Below are 23,651 nucleotides of genomic sequence, written 5' to 3'. Positions count from 1 at the left end.
TAGGGTTTGTTTTTTGGGGGTAGCTTCGACAAACCAGGTCTTTTGATAACACATCAATTGATTTGATGGGGTATTTAACAACACAATTCTAGAGGACGCATTTGTTTGTGAAAATAGAAAAATTGGTTAAATGGGGAAGAATTCATGTATTTTTATCTGAATTAATACTATTTACTAAAACCCTAACCCTAATTCACTCACCCCCCCCCCCCCCCCCCCCAAAAAAAAAAATAGCATCGAGTGCTATCTAATTAGAATTGTAATTAAACGGTGAGATGATACATAATAATTTTATTAATTTATTTTATATCAGCATAGTGCACACATTTGAAGGCATATAAGAACACTAGGGAATTGATATACAGTGTGGTTAAAACAATAGGAAGAACTCTAAATAAGCACAATGAGAAGGAAAAAGACACACAATTCAATTTCAAGAATAATTTGATCTCCCTTTTAAAAATCAACAACTTCACTATATAATACAGTAAATATGCTCTCACATACAATACATGAAAAAGAGTTTAAAAACTTTAAACTAAAAGTTAAACAAACATCTCCATCCGTACAGTACATCATATATTGCAAGAACAATACTCGCTAGAAAAAATATAATTTTTCACTAATTACTATAGTCAAAAGAAGAAAATCATGACAAATGAAAATCAACCGCGGCTTTGTAACGGCCATTAGCCGTTTTTTCTTCAAGTATGGCTAAAATATTAGCCATAATTAAAACCATGGCAAATATCGATTGATTGTTGATAAAAGTTAACTTTTTGTTTTGGTTTTATTTAACCTAACATAGTTACTAGCATTAATTTACCATAATTTTTAAGTTGTGATTATTTATAATATAGTGAAAATTCAACTTTCTTACAGTGATATTAGGAGTAGTACAGTGATACTGAATTTCTATAATTAATTACTAAACCACTCAAAATACTATACATCTAGGTTGGATCTACATTGGTAAAAAAAAAAAAAGGTGGAGATTAGAGCTCCAATATTTTAAAGTAGGTGAAAAGGGGCATGTCATGAAGATTTTGGAGATGGCCACCTAATCTTGGAAATGTGAATTTGTGATGTTTGGTTTTGGATGGTTCCTTAACCACCTCCACTTTTTTCCTTCAAAGGTGAAGATAATACAAGTAATTTGTAAGGTGTTTGGGGAGGACAACTTAGGAGTGTTTGGAAGTATGTGGAAGAATTTCTTGCAATTCCCACAATTAAGACTTTCACTACCCAACAAAAACACTTATGCCATATTGTTTGGCTTTTGTTGGTGCATGTTTGGAGCTTTGTGGACTTTCAAGAATATTAAAGACTTTAAGCCAGCCAGCCAGCCCGCCCTTGATTCCCTATCCACCTTATGTCATGACAAACATGGCACAAAATGTTATTTCAAATCTAGAGAGAGAGTCAATTTCGTGATGATCCTGCCAAACCAAGAAAAAGAAGCAAACAAGCATATTTGATCTTGTTCTTGATTCAACGTGTCTGAAAATGCAACTTTAAAGGGTTAAAATTCGTTTATAAGATTAACTTTTTTTTTCACTGATTTCAATAATCGTAGCTGATTAGTTTCGCATTTTCATGTCCTTATATGAACATATTAAACATTTTTCGATGTAACTTTTTTTTTGGGTATATTTTGTTTCAACGAGAAATCGATAATTGCTTATTTTAAATGGTTACACTCGGCCTTACCAATTTTACAAGTTAAATTCCAGACAACATCAAAATTCTTGAATAGATAGAGGTGAAGAAAAAATAGGGATGATGGAAGAGGGGTGGGAATGGTTTTAGTGAGGAATTTGCAATCCCCAAGTAATTCTTGAAGCTTGAAAAGACAAGGCTGTCATCGTCACTGTTTTCTTCCCCATCTGAGGAGATAAAGACAAGTGAGTAACCTAAGACAAAGAATGAATACAAATTTGAAGACAAGGGGCTCTTTAACTTTTTGTAGAGAGCAAAAAGTAAAGTACGAAATGGGCACTTGTTCACACAAATTCCATATTCCTTCAACAGGCAAAAGGACACCAAAAACAAGTTGCGACAACTAGTCCTCTTACACCATTGTCTGTAACGTAAACAAGTCATCCAACACTGACTACTAATCTTGTAACTCCCAGCCTTAAAATTGGACCAAACCCCACTCCACCTCTTTGTCTCTCTCCCTCTCTCTCTCTCTCTCCCTCTCCCTCTCTCTCTCTCTCTTGTCTGCAAGAAAATTTAGAGAAATCTTTTGTGTTCTTGGCTGGTTGTGGGGATTGGCTTTGGGATTTTTGTGGGTTTTGGATGAATTTAAAAACCCTGAAAGGTATTTAGAAATCTTGGCCTGTTTAGTGAGTTCTTAAATTCTTCCCAAGATTTTATCTTGATTTTGATGCTCATTTACTGCGTTTCTTGCACTAATTGTAGTGATTCTTGATGTGTGGCTTGGGGGTGCTTGATTTGGGATTGTTTTAATTATAGCTGATTTCTATCCGTCTTTAATTTTCAAGGGCAAGAAAACAACCCTTTTGCTATTGATTGGTAGAAATTTTTGTCTGGACAAATGTTTCAAGAAGATGGATCATCCTCTGTAACTTCGTCTCCCCTCCCAATGTTTCCCATGATGACTCTATCACCTGGTACCATGTCCCCATATCCATGGCTCAAGGAGCTAAAGCCTGAAGAGAGGGGATTGTACTTGATCCATCTCTTAGTCAATTGTGCAAACCATGTAGCATCAGGGAGTCTTGAAAATGCAAACATAGCCCTTGATCAGATCTCCCACCTCGCCTCGCCCCAAGGCGATACTATGCAGCGTATCGCCTCGTATTTCTCCGAGGCTCTTGCTGACAGGGTTCTTAGAGCCTGGCCTGGTGTGTATAAGGCCTTTCATTCTACCAGAATCCCTGTTGTTGCTGAAGAAATCCTTGCCAAGAAGATGTTTTTCGAGTTTTGCCCCTTTATGAAGGTGGCTTTTGTGATTAGTAATCAAGCCATTGTCGAGTCGATGGAAGGAGAGAAGATGGTTCATGTTATCGACTTAAATGCGACTGAGCCGGCACAATGGTGTGCACTCATCCGCGACTTGAGTGCTCGGCCCGAAGGTCCGCCTCATTTGAGAATTACGGGTGTTCATCAACGGAAGGAGGTGTTGGAGCAAATGGCTCACATATTGACTGAAGAAGCAGAAAACTTGGACTTGCCATTTCAGTTCAACCCTGTTGTGAGCAAGTTAGAGAATCTTGATATTGAAAAGTTGCGGGTTAAGACAGGGGAGGCTCTAGCTATTAGCTCGATTATGCAGCTGCATACTCTTTTAGCTTCGGAAGACGATCTACGGAAGAAGTCTCCATCGACGCCTATGAACAACGGCATTGGTGTTAACTTGCAAAGGGTTGCACATATGAATCAAAGTACCTTAAGGGAATTGCTTGAGAAGGATACAGTTAACGGTTATAGTCCGAGCACCGACTCAGCTTCATCGTCACCGATGTCGTCGATTCACTCACCAAACATCGATAGCTTTCTTAATGCGTTATGGGGTTTGTCTCCCAAGGTTATGGTGGTGACGGAACAAGACTCCGACCACAATGCCAAGAACTTGATGGAGAGGTTGTCGGAGTCGTTGTACTTCTATGCTGCATTATTTGATTGTTTGGAGTCGGCTTTGCCTAGAGGGTCTTTAGAGAGGTTGAAGATGGAGAAGATGATACTAGGGGAGGAGATCAAGAACATCATCGCTTGTGAAGGAGTGGAGAGGAGAGAACGGCATGAGAAGCTCGAGAAGTGGATCCAAAGACTAGAGTTGGCCGGTTTCGCAAATGTTCCGCTGAGCTACTACGCCATGTTGCAGGCGAAACGATTGCTGCAGAGCTATAACTGTGACGGCTATAGGATCAAAGAGGAGAATGGGTGTGTGGTGATTTGCTGGCAAGATCGACCCCTTTACGCAGTGTCGGCTTGGAAATTTAGGAGGTGAAATCTCGGCTGTTTCATCTTCTTGATTTGTTAGTTTGTAGAGGAAACCTTGATCTTCTGAGGTGTAGAGATTGATAGCGATTCAGTGTTTGAGTTCTAAGCTCTTTTGTAGAATTATGTTGAATCTTTGTTAAGTTTAATGTTTGTAAATGTAGCTCAATTCAACAGTTCATGTCTTGGCATCTCTCTGTCTTTCCTATGTAGTTAGACTTTGTTGGTCGTTTCACATGTAAGAAGTTTTGGGTTTCTCAAGAACTGGTGTGGTTTGCATGGTGTTTGTTTTTTCTTAAGGATGTATTGGAGTGGAATAGACAAAACAAGTATCAATAACGGCAATAATATGATTGATTTGATCCGATAAAATTTAATTATCCAGTTACCTAAGTCTAAATAGACAAAATTCGGTTCATCATCTCATAACTTAAAACATTTTCCTCTCATCCTATCCCAGCTCAAGAACAGACATTACGTAACAGTCAAACCCATCCTTCCCAAAAAACAATACAAAGAATTTTCAAATATTCGTCCCATTCACCAATATATCTATATTAAAAAAAAAAGAAAGGTCCTCTACATTTACAAGTAACGATTAATAAATTGTCGTACCAATTTTTTAATATGATAGATAATTTTTAAATATTTTTTCTAATTTTTTGGTATCATGTTGAAATTCGATCTGATTGACAATATGATTTTTAAATCAAAAGTTTGTGTTTGTAGATAATATTTACGCGTGCTAATTTGGGCTCTTGTCCTTAATGAATACTATTGGGCTGAAATTTCGAGTTTTGGGCTACTGAAAACTTCCGGATATTGCGTTGACAAAAGGTAGGGTCGTTCAATAAAATGAGTAGGCCGCCCCAATCGATAGTCCAATTCAAATTGCAAAATTGTAATTAACGGGCTTAGACTAGTGGAAAAAAGGCTGTATTTTAATAATTAGATTTGATTTTATATTTATGTAGACCTCATAAACTGCATTAGATAATAATAATAAGAAGAAAAAGAATAATAAAATTGATGAACGTATTGTTGGTTGGGAGGGCTTGACACTCTCATATGCGGGGAGGGTGCAAATTATTAAATCTGTACTCACAGCTCTGAGTATTTACTGTGCTTCAGCATTCATACTATCAAAAGGGGTTATTAAGAACATTGAGAAGCGCCTGCGGTCTTTCTTATGGAAGGGAACGGGGAATAGTGGTTAGGCTAAATTGGCGTGGAAGGAGGTATGTAAACCACTGGTTGAGGGAGGACAAGGGCTGAGGGATATTAACACAATGAACCGTGCTCTCATGTGCAAAAAATTATGTGATGTTATCCGGTGTGATAGGACTTTTATTTGGGTTGATTGGCTATACCAGGGGCGACTACGTGATGCTTCAAAATGGACTATCCCCGATTATAGAGGCTCGTGGGGTTGGAAGAAAATGGTCCATTTGCAAACGTGGCTGCGACCAATGGTGGAATACCATATTGGAGATAGAGGAGATTTTTATCTCTGGAAGGACTCATGGCATCATCTCGGTCCTTTTATGGAGAGATTCCCGAGGGGGGCCGATCACACTTTGTCTTCATGAATCCATCAAACTTAGTTCTGTCATCCAGGGAGATCAGTGGCAGTGGCCTTTTATTACTGACATAAAGTACTTGGAGATTATTCACATGCTTCCATCGATTCATGGGGATAATGATCGAATTATTTGGAGATTTGCAGGTGGAATCCCTACGACCCGGACTCTATCCCAATTATTTGATCCACCAGGCCCGAAAGTAGGTTGGACTTTACTAATTTCGGGCGCTTTGAAGATACCTTGCCACATGTTTATCTTATGTCTTGCTATATTTGAGAAACTACCTACGACGGACAAACCATGGTTATCTCACTTAGTTAGATGTGTATTATGTGATGAGGATGAGGTGGAGACACACACACACACACACACCTATTCTTCCGATGTCGATACAGTCGCCGATGCCTCCACGCTATTAGACGAGTTGTACGCTTTACGTAGCCTAATAGAGATTAGATGATGGATGTCGAGTGGGCTGAGAGGAGGTGGAGGTGCAAACATATCGTCAATGTGGCGTATCGCGCATTACTGGGTGCCTGTATCTACCATATATGGACAGAGAGAAACCTTAGACGATTCGAGTATATTGAGCGGAACCCGAATATTGTAGTTAGCTTAATTGAGGAATACAAATCTCTGCAATTAGATTATCAAATGGAAAGACAACGGACATGTAAATATCATTAAATCATATCCAACAAAGTATCTTATATAAGTGTACGACTTTTTTTTTTTAAAAATATCCATCTGTAGTATAAAACGGATTTTCCAAACGAAAAAAAGTACAAACTCAAAAGTGTGCATTGCACATAAATAATTCGTGTAATAATAATAATAATAAAAGGGAAATTGAAAGGTAATACATTAGGCGACAAAGGACAGATTTTAATACTATTGTATTTAAATAATTGAAACTATCGTATTCAAAATATTCAGTATAATTACATTTATTCTTAAAAATAGTGTGTCTTAGAGAAAATATTTTGTTGCTCACATAAATTCGAGAAAATCATTGTTATAATAAGATCACTGTAATCCTTGTAAGAAAACAATTCTTTGAAATACATAGATGAGTTCAATTTTACATAACTGTTTTTGAAATATATAGATGATGTAAATTTTTTTATACATGCAGCATAGTTACATTAAAAAAAAATACAAGATGTAACTATTTTATAATAAAAAATCTGAATTGTAATTTAACATATATTCACTATTAATTTTCTCGATTTATACTTTAAAAGTATCTTCGAATAGTATTAAAATATTGTATCATAGTATCTTATATGAGTACACCTCATTTTAAAAGTATTAGTGCATCATAGAAAAAATATATTTTATAATTGAAAAATACTAATCGGAAAATATCTCAAGTAGAGAAAATATTCTATAAAGAAAAAATATAAGTAGAAATTTGTTGAATATAAATTAGTATTCGGACATATGTTTTTAATTTTGGGATACTTTTGAAATATCGAATATATATATATATATATATATTTGAGAAGTATTCAATTATTGTATCTAGTATATATTTGATATAACTACAACTTCTTTTTGAAAATATATTAAAAAATATCAAAATATCGTAACTAAGTATTTGATAAGAGTATCCCTCTTTTTTGAAAAGTATTTTATAATTGAAAAAGATAAACTAAAAGGTATGCGTTGCATGTAAAAGTATTTTTGTAATAAAAAAGACAAACTGAAAGGTAATACGTCACGTGAAAAAAGCTAGAATTTGATACCATTGTATTCAAGTATTTGATATAGTTACGACTTCTTTTTATAATTGCAAAAAGACATACTGATAGGTAACATGTTAGGTGAAAAATGTCATAATTCGACACTATCATATTAAAAATATTCAGCAAATTACAATTCTTTTTTAAAAACAGTATGCCGCAAGAAAAATACTTTGTAATTGAAAAAGTACAAATTGAAAGGTGATATTTAGGTGGAAAATGTCAGAAAATGATATCATTGCGTCTAGGCATTCAGTACGAGTAGCAATTTACGCCTCTAGACAGGGGTAAATTGCATCATATTAAAAAATATAAAGGGATAAATTGTTATTTTTTATTAAAAGAAATAATTTACTCATTTATAATATCACATGGGGCTAAATTGTATTAAATCCCAACCGATTTATGAATGTTTTTCATTTGATGCTCACATAAATTGGAGGAAACCATTATTGTAATCACATTAGGATGAATATGACACTTACCTTAATTTACAACTTCTTTTTAAAAAATAGTATGTCATCGAAAGATATTTTGAAATTAAAAAAATACAAACTCAAAAGGTAATATATTGATAATATCATAAAGCGACCAATCATTAAATATTCAAATTCAAGTCCAAATAATGTCAGTCAAGAGATAAAAACGCCAGTCTATTCACTCTTCCACTCATAAATGCTGCTCCCATAAATATCAGGAAATCATCGTTGTAATAAAATTTTTATACGCACGACCTATTTATATTAATAAAATATAAGACCTGACTGTCGATTTTAGTTTCTAATAGAATATATGAATTGTAATTTTTCACCAGAAAATATACATTTTTAATGTTTTCTGTCTATATTTTAGAAGTATCAAAATATTATATTTGAGTATCCGATACGAGTGCACATAATTTGTAAAAGTATCAAGGCATAGGAGGAAAAACATTTTAGAATTGGAAAAAGACAAACTGAAAGGTGTGTGTCGTATATAAAATATTTATATCGAACAAAACAAATTGAAAGGTAATATGTTAGGTGAAAAGTATCAGAATCGATATTATCGATGTTCGACGTGTGTATGATTCTTTTTTGAAAAATAGTAGAGTGTAGACAAATTAAAAGGTAATACGTTAAATGAAAATTGTCAGAATATAACCAACCATTAAATATTCAAATTCAGATTCAGAAAATGCTAATTAAGAGATATGAATGCCAGCGGTACTCGTAAATACCGCTCACACAAATTCAAGAATACCATTCTTGTAAATTTAACATAAGAATTAGGGTAAATTACAAAAAGTCTCGTATGATTTGCTATAATTATAATTTTTTTTATTATTTAAAAAATTATAAATATTTATTTTAAAATTAGTGAATGTCTAATAAATATTCTTTCATAAAAGATCGTTATAGAAGAATATTTGTTAATATTCGTTGATTTTATAAAATTTTTTATAATTATTTAAATAATAAAAAATATTTATAATTATATCAAAATGGCATGACAACAATTTATAATATACCATAGGAATAAATGAAATCGGTGTGACTGTGAGTGTGAGGAGGTGAATATCCAAGGGCCAAAAGAGGAAATGTACCTGATCCGAAGATGCCTTTTATTTTCTTCACTGTTTCCAAACACTCCCCAGTCGCTATCTGAGCTGTACTTTCCTCTCCATGGGTTGTACTTCCAATTAAAAGGAAATCCGGACAGGGAATAAGTTTATTTCAAAATCTGTCTGTTTTGGCAGAATCCGATTCAGCAGTGTGTTGTACCTTCCGCCTAGGGAGTTGTGCGTAGAAACCCAGCGGACTGTCTGAGTGTGTGTGGTAGTGTGGCTGTCCCCACACTCTCACACTGTCAGCACCACCTAACTTTGTTCTTCCGTTCTAGAGAGAGAGAGAAACAGAGCCCCCCCCCGGTTCTCTCTCTACCTGGAACGGTTCTGTGTATCGGTTTCTTGCTGGTGTTTAATCTTTTATTTCTGATTTTCTTTTTTCTTTGTTTTCTTCAGGTATTGTTTGTGAAATTATTGGGAGTGGTGTGTGGGGAGAAGGGTGCAGAAGGAGTTTCAAGGGCCGGGGACATGCTATGGTTGGGTTCTGGTGTACGTACCTGCTGCTGGAAGGTTGAAGATCGTCTATGAAGACGGAGGTTCCGAGGAGTTGTGCTCGTCGGAAATCTATCGGCCCCACCGCCTACGCAGCCGCTGGAGTCGTCTGTCGGAACGTCGGGACGCGCGCCTCAGGAACGATGCGGCATTGTTAATGAAGGTGAAGTTGATGACAGTTGCTTTCTTCCTGGTAGTTTGATGGATTATAGGGGAGAATTCTTCGGAATTGGATTAAATATGAATGAAGGAGTTGATTTAAATGATGATGGGCTAAACTGTATGAAATGTGATGGTGATGATATGGGTGAGTTGCAGGACTTGGATTTAAATGAAGGGGTGAATTTGGAGTTGCATGAGGGGTTAAATGATGATGGGCTAAACTGTATGAAATGTGATGGTGATGATTTGGGTGAGTTGCAGGACTTGGATTTAAATGAAGGCGTGAATTTGGAGTTGCATGAGGGGTTAAATGATGATGGGCTAAACTGTATGAAATGTGATGGTGATGATTTGGGTGAGTTGCAGGACTTGGATTTGAATGAAGGCGTGAATTTCGAGTTGCATGAGGGGTTATATTTGATTGAAGGATTATCGATGAGTGTTCGGGTGCAAAGAAGGAAATAATTGATGTGAATTTGGATGTTAGTGAACAGTTTGTGAATGTGGGTGGCGAGAGAGAAGGAAGATACTTCGATTTGAATTTAACGCTAACAGAGTATGAAGTTAACAACTTAGATGATTGTGAGGAGAATTTAGGAGCAAATGAAAGGATTTGTGATGAAGGAGACAAGCAGAGAGGGGTGGAGTTTTGTGATTGAAGTTTAGTGAATGCAGATGCTGAGAGGGGCAATGAGATTTTCTGTATGGAGAGTAGAGAAAAAAGCCCATCAGGGAACTGTGCCGCCGGAGTTGATTATGAAAATGCGGCTTCAGTAAGTGTGTCGAAAAAGAGAAGGGGAAGGAGAAAAAAGAGGTTTTGAATAATAAAACCGAATCAGACATACCAGAGCATATTAAAGTGGATGTTGAAATTGGAAATTTCAATTCAAGATTGGAAAATAGAGCAAACCCCCCCCTAAAAAATCCCAGTGATTCTGTGGCTGATTATGGTGATGGAGTTTCAGGAACTGCACCAAGGAGGAGGAGAGGAAGGAAGAGAAGAGAGTTATCCGATGATGATATTAACTTGGCTACACCGGAGATGGGATTGAGGAGAAGCATTCGATGGGCAAAAAAGGCTTCATTTTCAGCAGAGATCAGCAGGCAGGTATCCACCCCAGCCGATAGTGTTTTTTCTGACAAAAAGGTTACAAGGGCAGGTTCTGAAAAATACGAGGAACCTGTTCCGTCAGCCAAAAGAGGAGCTACCACCTTCTTCTGGCAGTCTGGATCTCAAAGGAGTTTCTGTGTTTGATTTTGTATCCGTTTACGCATTTGTAAGGTCGTCTAATGCTTTGCTGTTTTTAAGCCCTTTTGAGCTGGATGATTTTTTGTGACGTGTCAAATGTTAAGACTCCACGTCATTGTTTGGCTTTATTCACGTGTCCCTTTTAAAACACTACGGATACATTTGGAGTCTCTTTCCAACAAAGGTTCAGCCTCTGTGCCTGATTGTCTCAGGTATCAAGTCTGCTCTTACTTGTAAAGTTGCACATTTTTGCCAGTTTTTGCTACTTACTATTTTCCATGTTTAAATTCCAATTTAGGACTCTTAATTGGGATTTCGTGGACTTGATTACATGGCCCCTGTTTGTGGTTCAGTATCTGTTATATGGACAGTCCTCGACATATACCTGGTTTTGATCTGTATCAATTTGGACCTTTCCGGATGGCTACTGCAAAATGCCAGTATCAGCAAAAGTTGAGAGTTCAAGTCATCTTTGCGGTGATGTGATTGAAGTAGAAGCCTTCAGGTCAGAGCTAAACAGAAGAACATTGACAACAGAGCAGTATAAGGATTTGAATTGGAATATTAAATTAAATGATTCCAAAAGAAGAAAGGCTATGATGGATGTTGCTACTTCTTAGTTCTTGCATTATAGAAGGTGATATTGATTGCTGCCTGTTTAAGATGGACAGCAACTTGATATGCTGTGACGGTTGCTCTGCGGCATTCATTCAAGGTGTGCAGGGGTTTTGAGCAGCCTGCTGCCGTGGGGCGATTACTATTGTCCTGAATGTGCAATCGACAAGGATAAGTCTTGGGCCAACATAGGGAAGTCTATCAAGGAGCAGAACCATGGCCGGCTATATTATAGCAGCTGCAGTCACCTATTAGTCTAAGTTGTTCCTTATAAGGTTACCCAAGTTTCCTTTTCTAAATTACATTTATCTATTTTCTGAATATATGATTAGTAATTTAAAACCCACATAAGAAATCATTGCTAAGTTTGTTAGTAAACTTATCATTGCCCTTAGTTTATTTTCCTGATTTACAAGTCGTGGTGGCATAAGAAGAAAGCGGAAGGAAAATTTAATTCCTAGCATACATTGACTTAAACCTGTGATCTTTTTTGGGGAAAGGTAAATTGCATGAATAATAAAAAGGAGTAGAAAGATACAACAAGATGGTTAGGAAAGGTAAACCTGTGGAGCAGCTCGCTCTCCATGCATGTCTCTCTTATTATTCTGTTTTATTAACCATGTTGTTTTGTCTGTTGTCACTATCTAAGCTAATGAACAACTATATGCATACTACTAGAACACTGACATGGATATCAACATTCTATTTATATTATCCATGTCTCTAAGTTACATTTTACTTGGATTATGACCCGCCTTTGTACAATATCAAACTCTGGACGACAACAATTTATGGATTGTGGTCTTCAGGGGAAAGTGTACAATGAATAACTGTCCACTCAGACATGCTATTTCCCTCCACGAATAGAAAGAGAAATGTGGACAGATGAGACTGTAGCAATCTGCGTTATACATAATGAAAACAGATGTCATGAATATTTTCATATGCGCAGATTAGGGAGCTTGATGCTAACATCAAATGGGATGATATTGGGAACGCTAACCTGCTTTCCGAGGTGGACAAGCATTCCAAATTATCCATCAGGTCATTTAAAAAGGTTATAATTCATGCAAAATACTATGAAGGAGAAGTAGCCAGGTACCTTCTAGATTTTGAGAAGAAAAGACTTATCCCCGTTATAGTCATGAAACATGGTTCCATGCTTGAAGATTCCACAAGCAAGATAGATAAATATTGGCTGGACGAGTATCATGTTTGATTGCATCTCCTGAAAGTGTTTGAAGAGAAAGAACTGCTCGTCAGTCCAATGAGATTAGTTTCTGGAAAACCTCATGATAGCAGCAGAGTGTTGAAGAAGTCGGTCAAGAGAAAGGGGTTTGAGTACCTTTTCCTCAAGAGCAGATAGATCAGATAGTTACAAATGCGGGCCCTGTAAGAAAGAAATTCTCATCAGGTATTAGGGCTTTTAATTGTTGACGGCATATTTTTGTCATGAAAATAGGCAAATCTTATTATTAAAGAATAAAGATTCTAGAGAATCAGATGGCAGCTTTTTTCCACAAGTCATGGCTGAATCAATGAATGTAATGCATCATACTTCCAGAAAAGATCTGTAATGGATCCATGAGATGAAAATTATACTGAGTTCTTTTATGCAATGCACCAATATTCCCTTGATTGAAAATGATTATTGATTTGGATGGATGCTAAAACTCTGTGGGCCTTTTATTTCTACTTGTATGGTCTTGGAAAACATGGTTGCCTAACATGTTTTGTTTTCAATTCTGAATCTTTCTTTGGCAGCTAAATCATTGTCAATGATCATCTTATTTCTGTTGGTTTTGCAGGGAAGCAGTGAGCTGCCAAGGTAAAATGCCCTTAGTTCCTGAGGTTTCTTCTGGTGGTTTTGCACCCTCTTTGGGAATTGAGTGCCTTTGGGTGTTGATTATTATTTGTGCAAATCAAAAGTATTATCCCACTTAGAAAAGTAATGCAACTCCAGCAACTCCCAGTCCAACCATTACCTTTGAGGGAAAATGTGGAAAGATACTGAAATCTTTTACTCCTGCAAATCTCATCTAAATTTTGCTCCATCTTAAATGGGCATTTCAAATTGGGATGGAGGGGATATATTTTATTTGTCACTTGTTTAACTTTCAATAACAAATAATTGCCACATTGGCGTGTTTTGTCTTTTCCTGCCTTTGTCATGGCGGGAGGTCGAGAAACTGATTTAACTTGCCAGAAGTTGTCCTATTAATCCATTCCAAGATGCTGATAGAGCTCAGTTATGTAAAGTAGAGTTCCAAACCCGCCCACTCTATAGCTTTTCTGATGCTACCAGGAAAGTTTAATCCATGGCTCACTTATACCAAGTTTGCCAAAGTGAGTCGTCCGACCAATCCATTTTCATAAATTTGTGATTTGTGCTAATTCAGGCTACAAAAGATCATTAAACTCCTGTGCAATCACTTCATTGCATAATCCATACCCCTCTCGTTCTTAAATGAATAAAATAGAAGTGAAGAACTTCATGGTTGAAGATTGATATTCTGCCAATCACCATTCTACCTGCCATTGCCAAAATACCCTGTATGATCCTCTAACCATCAGTAGCTTTTTCTCCACTATACTACTAGGCTACTAGCCTTTCCTTCTCTCATCCCCTTCTACCACCATCCACTCATCTCCACCATCGTGCAGCCGCTATCAAGCCCTCCCACCACTCCGTTTGCATTGTTTTGTAATCACTGTAAACTATCTATACTTCAACAGGCACCACAATGTAGAGACTCTCAAAATTATGGACTTTGCTCTCTCTGTATCTCTCTCTCCACACACACACACACACATCGATAGGTTGATATTGTGCATGTGTTTGTGTACTCGTGCATGGTTGTGAATATACAACTTTTTTGTTCAACCACCTTTTATGTATGAAAGTCTGTTTGTGTAACTGATTTGGTTATACCTTAATTCTGGCAGTTACTGAAGTGGTAAAAGTACACGGAACATACGATGATTGTATGTTAAAATTTGATCACCATTATCATAATTATTACTCACTTGCAGCAGCATCCTCCTGAGCTAACTTCTTATGTGTTGCTTACTTTCTTTGAAGATGCTATCAAACTCAGGTCAAAATTTACAATAAGCATCAGGCTGTTCTGGTTAGGTGATTCATGGATTGGATTGGACGTCATTTTGGTTATGTTTAACATTTTATACTTAAATAAAGATATTCTTTATTTTGGTAAATGTAAATTTCATTAACTAAAGCGATAAGGTATAAAAGATACAAGAAGACATAACTTCCTCTAGTCTAGCCCGTAAGCAACATGACCCCCAGACACGGCCTTGTCTGGGCAACTCGGCGCACAACTAAGTCCAGGCTATTTTCCGTAGCCTATAGAATATGGAGGTCTGCAAGTTTTGCTGCAATTCATCGCTCATGATTTTCAGCTTAACCTGTTCTAGAATTTGCAGAGCTAATCTATCAGGCCCTAAAGATGTGCATTGGAAGCGTCTTATTCATTTCTATCCAAATGTGTTAGACCGTGGATGCTAACACTGGTTTAGATGCTACATTGATAGTGTGTTTGCTTCTCCACCTCCTGCTAGCCCATTCAATTCCCTGCTGCCACTGAAACCTTAAAATAAATAATTGGATATATTCTTTTCCTCTTAATGTCAAACTTGTCAATCACTTTCGATTTTGTCATATCATGCTTTGTTACTAGAGGTAGGGATGCTATTAAAGATCGAGAACCTCATCTCCCAATTTCCCTTCATGGAAACTCATTTGAAACTTGAATCAATCTTCAGGCTTCTTCTTCTGCTGGATCTATTACTGCTGAGTGTATCTATACATGCCATAAATGTGAGATTGGATGTTTGTGAAAACTGATGCAAGCAAGGGAAAAGCTAAGTTGCCAAAATGTAAGAAGGCAGTAGAAGCACTAAAGCCATTATGCTCTGAGAACAGTAAAAAAACCAGGGAAAGACTAACAACAAGTGCTTTATAAAAAGAAGAGAGTTCCTCTGGTGGTACCACTGCGACTTTCTGCTAGTATTGCCGAGCACAGTTCAAAGGTGTCTTTCCAGAGTAGGAAGGTAAAAAAACAGAAGAGAGGAAGGCAAGCTAAAACAAAGAAGGATAAGTTGAAGATGTTGAACAGTTGTAGATGGTAGAAGAAGTGTCCTGTTAATAGTAGTTATTGGTTGAATGGTCTACAGTTGACAAGCAGGAAGAATGATGAAAGATTGATGCAATTTAGGAGTAAAATACTTCTAGTGCTTTCTGGAGACTGGACTTCCATCAGTGAAGCCGAGATGTAGTCTCTGCGGTTAACTGTAATACACTTCTAAGCTGCATAATGTGACTTATGAAATTTGTTGAGGTAATAATCTGTGACCTAAATTTTTACCTACATGATCCTGCCTCCCCCTATATGCTCCTTCCTGGAATTTACTATTGCAAGAACTATTTTGAAGTATGCACCTGAACTTGTAGCTGCCAGTTCTCTAAATGACTTCTATGTGTACATGATGGCCCTGTAATAAATGATAACTCTGAAATAAGTTTTACTTTATAAGGAAGAAGTGTTTTCATCAGTGGAATATGATTCTCTTTTTCGTTTAAGTCTTAAATTCATTCCTAGCTTCGTCATATTACCAGAATTCGCAGTTTGGATTCAGCGAGATGCATTGGTTCTTACAACAGATAAAATAGAAAGAATCATTGGCTTCAAGTGCCACAACTGTCTCAATAAGAGGCCTCTTCTCTGCCCACATCATTGTCCAACTGGATGCAACAAGGTTGAACTCGTTTCAGAAAATAACTCGGACTGAATGCAATGTGGAAGTTTCTAATGGTTTGCCTCACCCAGATGACAGAACTAAGGTAGAAAAACTGATCAAATAATGAATCAAAAGGTATTTGGCTGTTAATATCGAGCAGCAGTCATCAGGACCCACACTTTAGTCAAACCAAAAATACAGACCTGGGATTCAACAAGAAGATTTTTCTGGTGAATGATTCTGTTGAACTGGGAGGAATCAAGGGATAGGTGTTAAAGTCTTTTGAAATTGAATCTGCAATTTCCAAGCCTGAACATGGTAGATGAAGAAGTTGAATTTTTATTGTTGATGCATAACCTTGTGACAGAACAATACAGCTTTCTGGAGTCTGTGGCAAATAGAGCTCTTTCTGATTCATCTTAGTTATCCCCAATTTTGGTGTCAGGTGATATGCTCTATAGCATGAGAGGAAAACGTAGAACTAAGTTGTAAAATTTTAATTTCCCTTTGCAAGACTTTGTGCCAATACTATAGATGTCAAAACCATTTGTAAACTTGAAAATCAGTTGGAATTAAAAAGCTTTTTAAGATTTTCATCACTGTAGAGCAAATAAAGAGTTGATACATGGCTTTTATTTCCTTCAGTAAAGAATATCATGTGCTGATTAAGTATTTGCCATATTAGATTTTGTTTTTTCTTGTGGAATGTAAATATCTTTATCTTCTACATAAGGCGTTTGCTTCATGGTATGTTGATCTTCTGTTACTGGCAAACATTCCTGAAAGGGATGGAATTTTTGGTTGCATGTCTTCTAGATCATCTCAAGAACAATATGTTTCTTTTTTCTGGCTCCAAATTGATTGAATGGCTTATTTGTTCCAATTCAATGAATTGACTCTGTAAGGACCGGAAGCTTAGAGGGATCTGCTTCTGTGGCTATCGGTTACTAGTTGGAACAAAACATGTCTTGATTTCCTTTGTTATTTGATGGTTGTAACTTGTACCTCAAGTTGGAACTTGAAATATGTTGGCATGTCTTGAAGTGTTAATATATTAGTGATTTCTGAAGCACATTAAAGAGGTTGCTTTCAAAACAATTATGCATTGCATGCAAACCAATGGCTTTGGAATTGGTAACAACTTAAATAGATCAGCTAGACACAGTGGTTTGAGTATGATCCCTTGAAATTGAAAAGAACTTAAATGAATCAGCTACACAAATTGTCACCTTTGGTATTTAACTTTGTAAACTGAGATTGACTTGTTAAGTACTATTTCATTATTAACTGGTATTTTGATGTCATCTCCAGCAATTCCTGGCATGTAACTTGGTAAAATTCAAGTATTGCTGGAAACTTGAAAGCAGAAATTGGGGAGACTGAAGCACCAGTTGCAGTTGGTTAAAGCCAATCCTGCATCTGGCCCTTGTTTTATTGCAGAAAGGTTTGTTTTTATTTTCCAGATAAACCTGCTTATCATCATTTTAAATATAGGCGGTGATGTTTTGGGGAGAACCTAACTCCATTTGTATAAGAAACCCAACTGTGATACTCTCAGAAACTTTCCTGGAGAGAAAATGTTTGGTTATTACATAGTTGTGATTTGCTCTCTTCTCAGTAGCTGGTATCCCTTCTTTTCTTACATTTTTTTCAGCAGTAACAAATATAAAATTTGTCCTCAGGGATCTTGGGCTTCTGAGTAGGTGGTTAGATAATAAGTTTGTGTTGGAATTGTAGAAAATGGATGGCAGGATTAAACCAAAAAAAGGAAAGAAAGAAAAAATGGGCAAGGAAATAGCTACATTAAAAGAATGTGGTGAAAACAAATGACAGGAGCATCTAGTATCTCCTGCTTTGTCTGGAATAAGGACAAGACTGCTTTACAAGCTTAAGAACTCTGGTATAAATCAGTAATGTTTCGTACACTTTGGTGGATCTAATTGCAGCAGTATAACCTAAAGATCTTCTGTGATTTTCTAAGTAATTCTCTGTGTTATTTTTGTTTCTGTGAGATATGCTATATTTAAGTAAAAAGTTGGTTAGTAAGTGACATGATCTCGTTTACATCTGTTGATAAAATCAGATCATCAGGATAGAGAATAGCAAAAGAAAAATACAGAAACAAGTAAGATACATGATTGAAACCATGCCAGAGCTTATCTTGAACTGTAACTGCTACATGTTGGACTACGGATGCTAGTTTCCTGTGTATATTGACTACATTACGTCTTTTGTGCATTTGTCTTCACATCTAATTGAACTTTTACATACATTCAGTTTTATCACTCTTTTAATGTTGTGCAGAGTGCTCAAAGCACATCGCCAGCTTTTTTCAGACATGACATGAATCAAAGGGTGAAAAATACTGGTATGATTCAAAGCATCCTAGACATCCCATGTTTATTGTTAACTGAGCGTATTATCTGAAGAAATGTTCAGTAGTCAAATAAATTATGTTGCAGGAATGTTGGTTCCGCTGTACGAATTAGCTGCACGTGCTCATTATTGAGTACATGGATGCTCGCGTCAAATCTCATACTGCTTTTTGCTGTACCAGTTCTGGTAACCATTTCTATCCTGTTAGCAAGCAACTGTGTTATTTGCTCCAACTTTCTTTTACATTGTGAACTTAAAAATTGGAGTTCCAAGTGACACCTATCTTGCCTTTACTGTTTTCCAGGATAGCATCTCAGAGATGTGCAATGTCGGAGAAATTTGATACAGATTGTTACACCGCACGGGCAGGCTACAAGCACTGTGGCTGTGAGTAGGAGCAGTAGGTTTACCTTCAGATAGAAACAGCGATCGAGTTAACCATTGCCAAACTCAACAAGGTGGTAGAGAAAGAAAGCCATTTTTTTGGAAGCCATTGAATTTCAACATCTAGCGCTGTTTTAAACACGCACGACATCAGTTGTAGGTAAACACAGAAGGATAAGAAACATGCAAATGATTTTTCCTTTTGTGCCAAATCAATCGAGCTTGTGCTGAAAGTCAGGTTTGGATTGAAACCGAATTTGGGATTGAGCTATCTAACTTCTTGATAAATTATAAATATTATGTATGCTAATATGTAAAAAGATAAATATAAAATATCGATTTATAGTTGTCGTTTTATAGACATAAATAACACAGTAATTTGCTCAATAGGTCGGGAACATGTGATTGTCCCTCAATCTTCTTCAATAACAAATAGCCCGTTTTGCCCTTCGGTGGGTTTCTTACTCCGAATTCTTGATAGACATAAATTATGTTTCGACTCAATAAACTTCCGTTATCAATTTAATTTTAATATTTTCAAGTGTTTTAAAAATTATTTCTTAATGTTATTTATTAATTCCAATCTCTCTTATTACTTACACCATGAAGAATTTAGGCTTGATTCAGCCCTATTTTCACACTAGTATAAATTTTCAATCAAGTTTAATATTTGAGGACAGAAAACAAACAAAGTTTAGAACAAAAAAAATAAAAAATTCATACAATGTCAAGTCAAATATGAGTATCCTCTAAAAAAAAAAGTCAAAATATGAGTGTAAATCGATTCAAATTAAACAAATAATTTTTAAAATAATAATTAAAGTGAAAAAATATATCTATTTAGACGTATCAAATAAAAAATGTGGTTTGATACTATTAACAATATAAAATACAATCTTATTAAATAATTTAAACGTATTTTTATTTTTAAATCAAAATTTATACAAAATTAAAAATAAAAACATAAATGTCTGGAAGCCAAATGTGGCCAATCCCATATTTTGGATATATCTACTGAACCTGGACCCCACCACAAAACACAACCATCGAAGCCCAAGTTGCCACGTGTCACTCCAAATGCATCACTATTCTTTTAAAAGCTGAAGAATTAAAATGCTTCATCATCTGTGTATATAAATAGCAATCACAACTCACAACCCTTTGTTTATTTATGAAAAAACAGAAAAAGTTCCATTAAAATATATAATTCTTGCTCTAAATTAACATGGCTGATCTCTTCTTACCAGCTCTTGATAACCTTAAACACTCCTTCTCTTCATCTGAAGCTGATCCAAACATTGAGTTCACAACCCATTTTTCAGACATAAATCTAAGTCACCAGCATCTCTCAGGCTCAGACATCCATAGCCTCATGGGATTTCCACTCGACAATCTTTTCCCTCATCAGTTCCCTGGAAATTCAGACAGGTTCCCTGGATTGTTCATCCAGGAGGTTCCTCCTCTCACTGAGCAAGTCATCTCCAACGATAACGATCGTGTCGATAGGAAGAGGAAAGCGATGGAGATCAGCAGCCCTGGAAATTCGTCTGCTCAAGGTTCTGATAATGGGATTGGAAGAAAGAATGTGAGTTTCTGGTTCAGTTCTTGGATTCTCTTACATGCAACAGTGTCTTAACTGTGTAATTTATTTAGTAATCTGTTTCTGGATTGATCACAGAGTTGTAGAAGAGGAAAGAAAGTGAAAAACAGTGATCAGAATAAGGAGGAAAAGCCGAGGGAAGTTGTTCATGTTAGAGCCAAGAGAGGGCAAGCCACTGACAGTCATAGTTTAGCAGAAAGAGTGAGTTTTTTCAAATTTTATTACTGTTTTCAGATGGATTTTTACTACAGGGATTTTTAGTATAATCATGTTGTGTTTGTGTCAGGTAAGAAGAGAAAAGATTAATGAGAGGTTGAGATGCTTGCAGGACATTGTTCCAGGGTGTTATAAGACCATGGGAATGGCAGTGATGTTGGATGAGATCATCAATTATGTGCAGTCCTTGCAAAATCAAGTAGAGGTGAGGAAACTAATGAAGCCCAAATAGCATAATGAACTAACAAACAAAATGGTTTCGGTTTCTGAGTTGTCGTGGTTTTCGATTCAGTTTCTTTCCATGAAGCTGGCTGCAGCAAGCACTTTCTACGACTTCAATTCGGACAGAGATGCTCTGGAGACAATGCAGGTGACTTCAGTTTCCTGTTTCTTCTTACATCCTTGTACTCTTACAACTATTCTTGATCCGACGTTGAGATAACTAATTCTTGATTTGACGTTACATGTTGCAGAGAGCAAAGGCATTCGAAGCACTAAAGACACAAAATGGAGGCAGCCCTGGAATCCCTTCTGCTCATCAGTTTGCTCCATTAGACCTCAATTTTGGCTGTTATTTCCAACCGTCAGACAACAGATGAAGATTCAAGAAGTTTTAATTTCCCTCGTTTTCCCTCAGCACAATTTGTTCCAGTCAAGGCAGAATGAAATATACTCAACTGTATTAATTCACACGCATGTGGGGACTTAACCAATTCTTGATAATAAAGAAGTCTATAATTTTGAGATCAGAACTGATATTACAACTCTAGTAGATATTTGTTGGCCGACATTACAATAATATTACGGATAATCCCGCGTGTAATTACTGTCGGATGTATATGAGTAAACGCGTTTTCAGACGTATGTAAATGTTGCTTAAATGAGAGACAGCAGCCAACCATGTTCTCATTTCTTGAAAATGTCAAACAAATTTCTCTTGCTTTGTCTAATGGATTGAATTCTTGATATCATGTTTTCTCAATTATTACTACACTTTTCTGTTAGAACTTGTTCTGTGTGTTTCTTCTGGTCTTGTTCTTGGATGGAGGATGTCTTGGCCTTGGCTTGTCCTGAGATTTAACTTCCAGTAGCTATCACTAAATAGACAAATTTCATTAATATCTTCAAAGGAGTAGGACCATCAACAACTATGTCATGAGCAACAACTTGTGGAGGAAAATCAATTTGCAAGGTGGAAGAAATCATGTAGAATTCTTGACATTTTTGCTTCTCCATGCTGTTGAGTGAGTATGGGAAGCACAATAGAGTTCATTGAATTGCCTTTTGGAACTCAGTTTGGTCTAAAGACTAATGCAATAGTTTTGACTTTGAATTTGGTAATCAGCATATTAATTGTCCCATTCTTTAACTTATTCTTATAATACAGATTCAGTCATGTTACCGAGTCACTAGTTCCACTAATCATACAATAACCGTACAATGTAATTGTATTTATTGTGATTGGTCAATAAAGTGTATATTCGTCATGTCAGGAGATTTATATATCAATGATACCACATAATACTGACGTAATTGTCATGAGTTCAACCAAGACGAGTTTGGGTCGGGAAGGTACACAAGGTTGCATTTGAATGGAGGGATTCAAATTTGAGTTGAAAATTTCAAATTACTCCAATATTAGAGAAATTTGAAATCCACCTCTATTACGATGAAAATAATACAAATTGGCTGAAAACGGATTGTATCTTGAAATTATCTAAATAAACCAAATGAAGTTATCATTATAAATTTAAATAATTGCCTATCAAATTGCTCGTTCCAAACGTATACTCTGAAAGTTAAAAAGATGGAAAGGATAAAAAGGACATTTATAATTTAATCTTCTAAATTTTTTGATAATTTTAATCATTTTTGGATCAAATGAATCAGAAAATTAGATGTAACTTATATATGACCTATTTAAAATTGGAATTTTAGGCTAAAAATTTCCACAGCAGTAATTTAGTTTTGAGAGACATTGCCTCATGATCAATATCTAAACACTATCCATTTGATGTACCTCCCACATGCCATTATAATTAGTGCATCATTCCCCAACAATTACATCACTATTTCCATTCCCATTACACATTCAATCACAATAATTATGACTCTATTTACTCTTATCCCTAAAATAATGAAAAAAATAAAATAAAAAAGAATAAAGGCATTGGAGGAACAACAAATCTCTCCAACATACAGCACTCACTATATATGTATGCAAAATCCATGTCGACAGAAGCAAGTGGTACCTACAAATAATTCACACACTAAATCTCATGGATGTTGCCAATTCATGACATGAATGATTGAAAAAGGCCCTTTGTTTTTTTATAATTCAAATACTCAAATCCCCCCCAAAAAAATAAATAAAAAAGAAAAACCCTCTCCCATGGAAAAGGCAAATGAGGCAGATGCATTGAACCCTTGAGAAGACAGCCTAGAATGGGCCATAGGTTGCCTTAAAGAGGTTGGAACAATGTGGGGTTTCTCCAAATTCAAGAGTTTTATCAACCCTCTAACCCCACTTTTGTTCCTCAAATCTTTCCTCATTTGACTTCCTTTTGACCCTTTTTTCTTGCCTGTTTCTTGGAGCATATGCATGCACCCCCCAACCCCCCACCCCCACAAATTGGATAGAGTTTATATATATATATATATATATATATATATATATTCCTTACAAATGTGGATTAGAGAGTTAGATGGAAATATATATGTATATGATGATGATGAGGTGAAGATGGGGACAGATTCATGGTAAACTACTATTATGGGCAAGTTCAAGGATCCAACTTACACTTGTCTGTCCAGCTTTCATGCTGGTGGAAGTGGAAGTTGTTGGTCTGTCAAAATACACCCTGTGGAGATTAACCATGGATCTTGTCTGCTTTAC

General features: G+C 36.2%; 2 protein-coding genes and 1 long non-coding RNA gene across 6 annotated transcripts; all 3 read left to right on the top strand.

The window, feature by feature from the left end:
* On the top strand, nucleotides 2,046–4,225 carry LOC105170920 (scarecrow-like protein 3). Its single transcript, XM_011091852.2, has 2 exons — nucleotides 2,046–2,323; nucleotides 2,508–4,225. Exon 2 carries the CDS (start codon nucleotides 2,561–2,563, stop codon nucleotides 3,974–3,976), a length of 1,416 nt encoding a protein of 471 aa, XP_011090154.1. The 5' UTR covers nucleotides 2,046–2,323; nucleotides 2,508–2,560; the 3' UTR covers nucleotides 3,977–4,225.
* On the top strand, nucleotides 9,475–19,394 carry LOC105170919. 3 transcript variants are annotated; one of them, XR_848524.2, is made up of 10 exons: nucleotides 9,475–11,015; nucleotides 11,102–11,693; nucleotides 12,371–12,832; nucleotides 13,227–13,246; nucleotides 15,205–15,779; nucleotides 16,058–16,282; nucleotides 17,491–17,623; nucleotides 18,484–18,547; nucleotides 18,642–18,741; nucleotides 18,860–19,394. It is a non-coding gene; the product is annotated as an uncharacterized LOC105170919 (long non-coding RNA). The 3 variants fall into 3 exon arrangements; XR_848523.2 differs by lacking the exon at nucleotides 16,058–16,282 and having other exon boundaries at nucleotides 18,860–19,391; XR_002287838.1 differs by lacking the exons at nucleotides 15,205–15,779; nucleotides 16,058–16,282 and having other exon boundaries at nucleotides 18,860–19,389.
* On the top strand, nucleotides 19,887–22,187 carry LOC105170917 (transcription factor BEE 1). 2 transcript variants are annotated; one of them, XM_020696915.1, is made up of 5 exons: nucleotides 19,887–20,524; nucleotides 20,618–20,740; nucleotides 20,868–20,960; nucleotides 21,048–21,125; nucleotides 21,229–22,187. In XM_020696915.1, exons 1-5 carry the CDS (start codon nucleotides 20,165–20,167, stop codon nucleotides 21,352–21,354), a joined length of 780 nt encoding a protein of 259 aa, XP_020552574.1. In that variant the 5' UTR covers nucleotides 19,887–20,164; the 3' UTR covers nucleotides 21,355–22,187. The 2 variants fall into 2 exon arrangements, with proteins under 2 accessions (XP_020552574.1, XP_011090153.1); XM_011091851.2 differs by having other exon boundaries at nucleotides 20,826–20,960; nucleotides 21,229–22,186.

Source organism: Sesamum indicum, linkage group LG9, assembly GCF_000512975.1.
Source record: "Sesamum indicum cultivar Zhongzhi No. 13 linkage group LG9, S_indicum_v1.0, whole genome shotgun sequence".
Lineage (NCBI taxonomy): Eukaryota > Viridiplantae > Streptophyta > Magnoliopsida > Lamiales > Pedaliaceae > Sesamum > Sesamum indicum.
This window is presented reverse-complemented; position numbering and strand designations above follow the sequence as displayed.

What these genes read in the sequence shown, in the direction of transcription:
- LOC105170920 (XM_011091852.2), top strand. Translation starts at nt 2,561, where the DNA reads ATGTTTCAAGAAGATGGATCATCCTCTGTAACTTCGTCTCCCCTCCCA.
- LOC105170917 (XM_011091851.2), top strand. Translation starts at nt 20,165, where the DNA reads ATGGCTGATCTCTTCTTACCAGCTCTTGATAACCTTAAACACTCCTTC. An exon ending in GTCATAGTTTAGCAGAAAGA is followed by an intron (nt 20,741 to 20,825) that starts GTGAGTTTTTTC and finishes TGTTTGTGTCAG; the next exon opens with GTAAGAAGAGAAAAGATTAA. An exon ending in CCTTGCAAAATCAAGTAGAG is followed by an intron (nt 20,961 to 21,047) that starts GTGAGGAAACTA and finishes TTTTCGATTCAG; the next exon opens with TTTCTTTCCATGAAGCTGGC.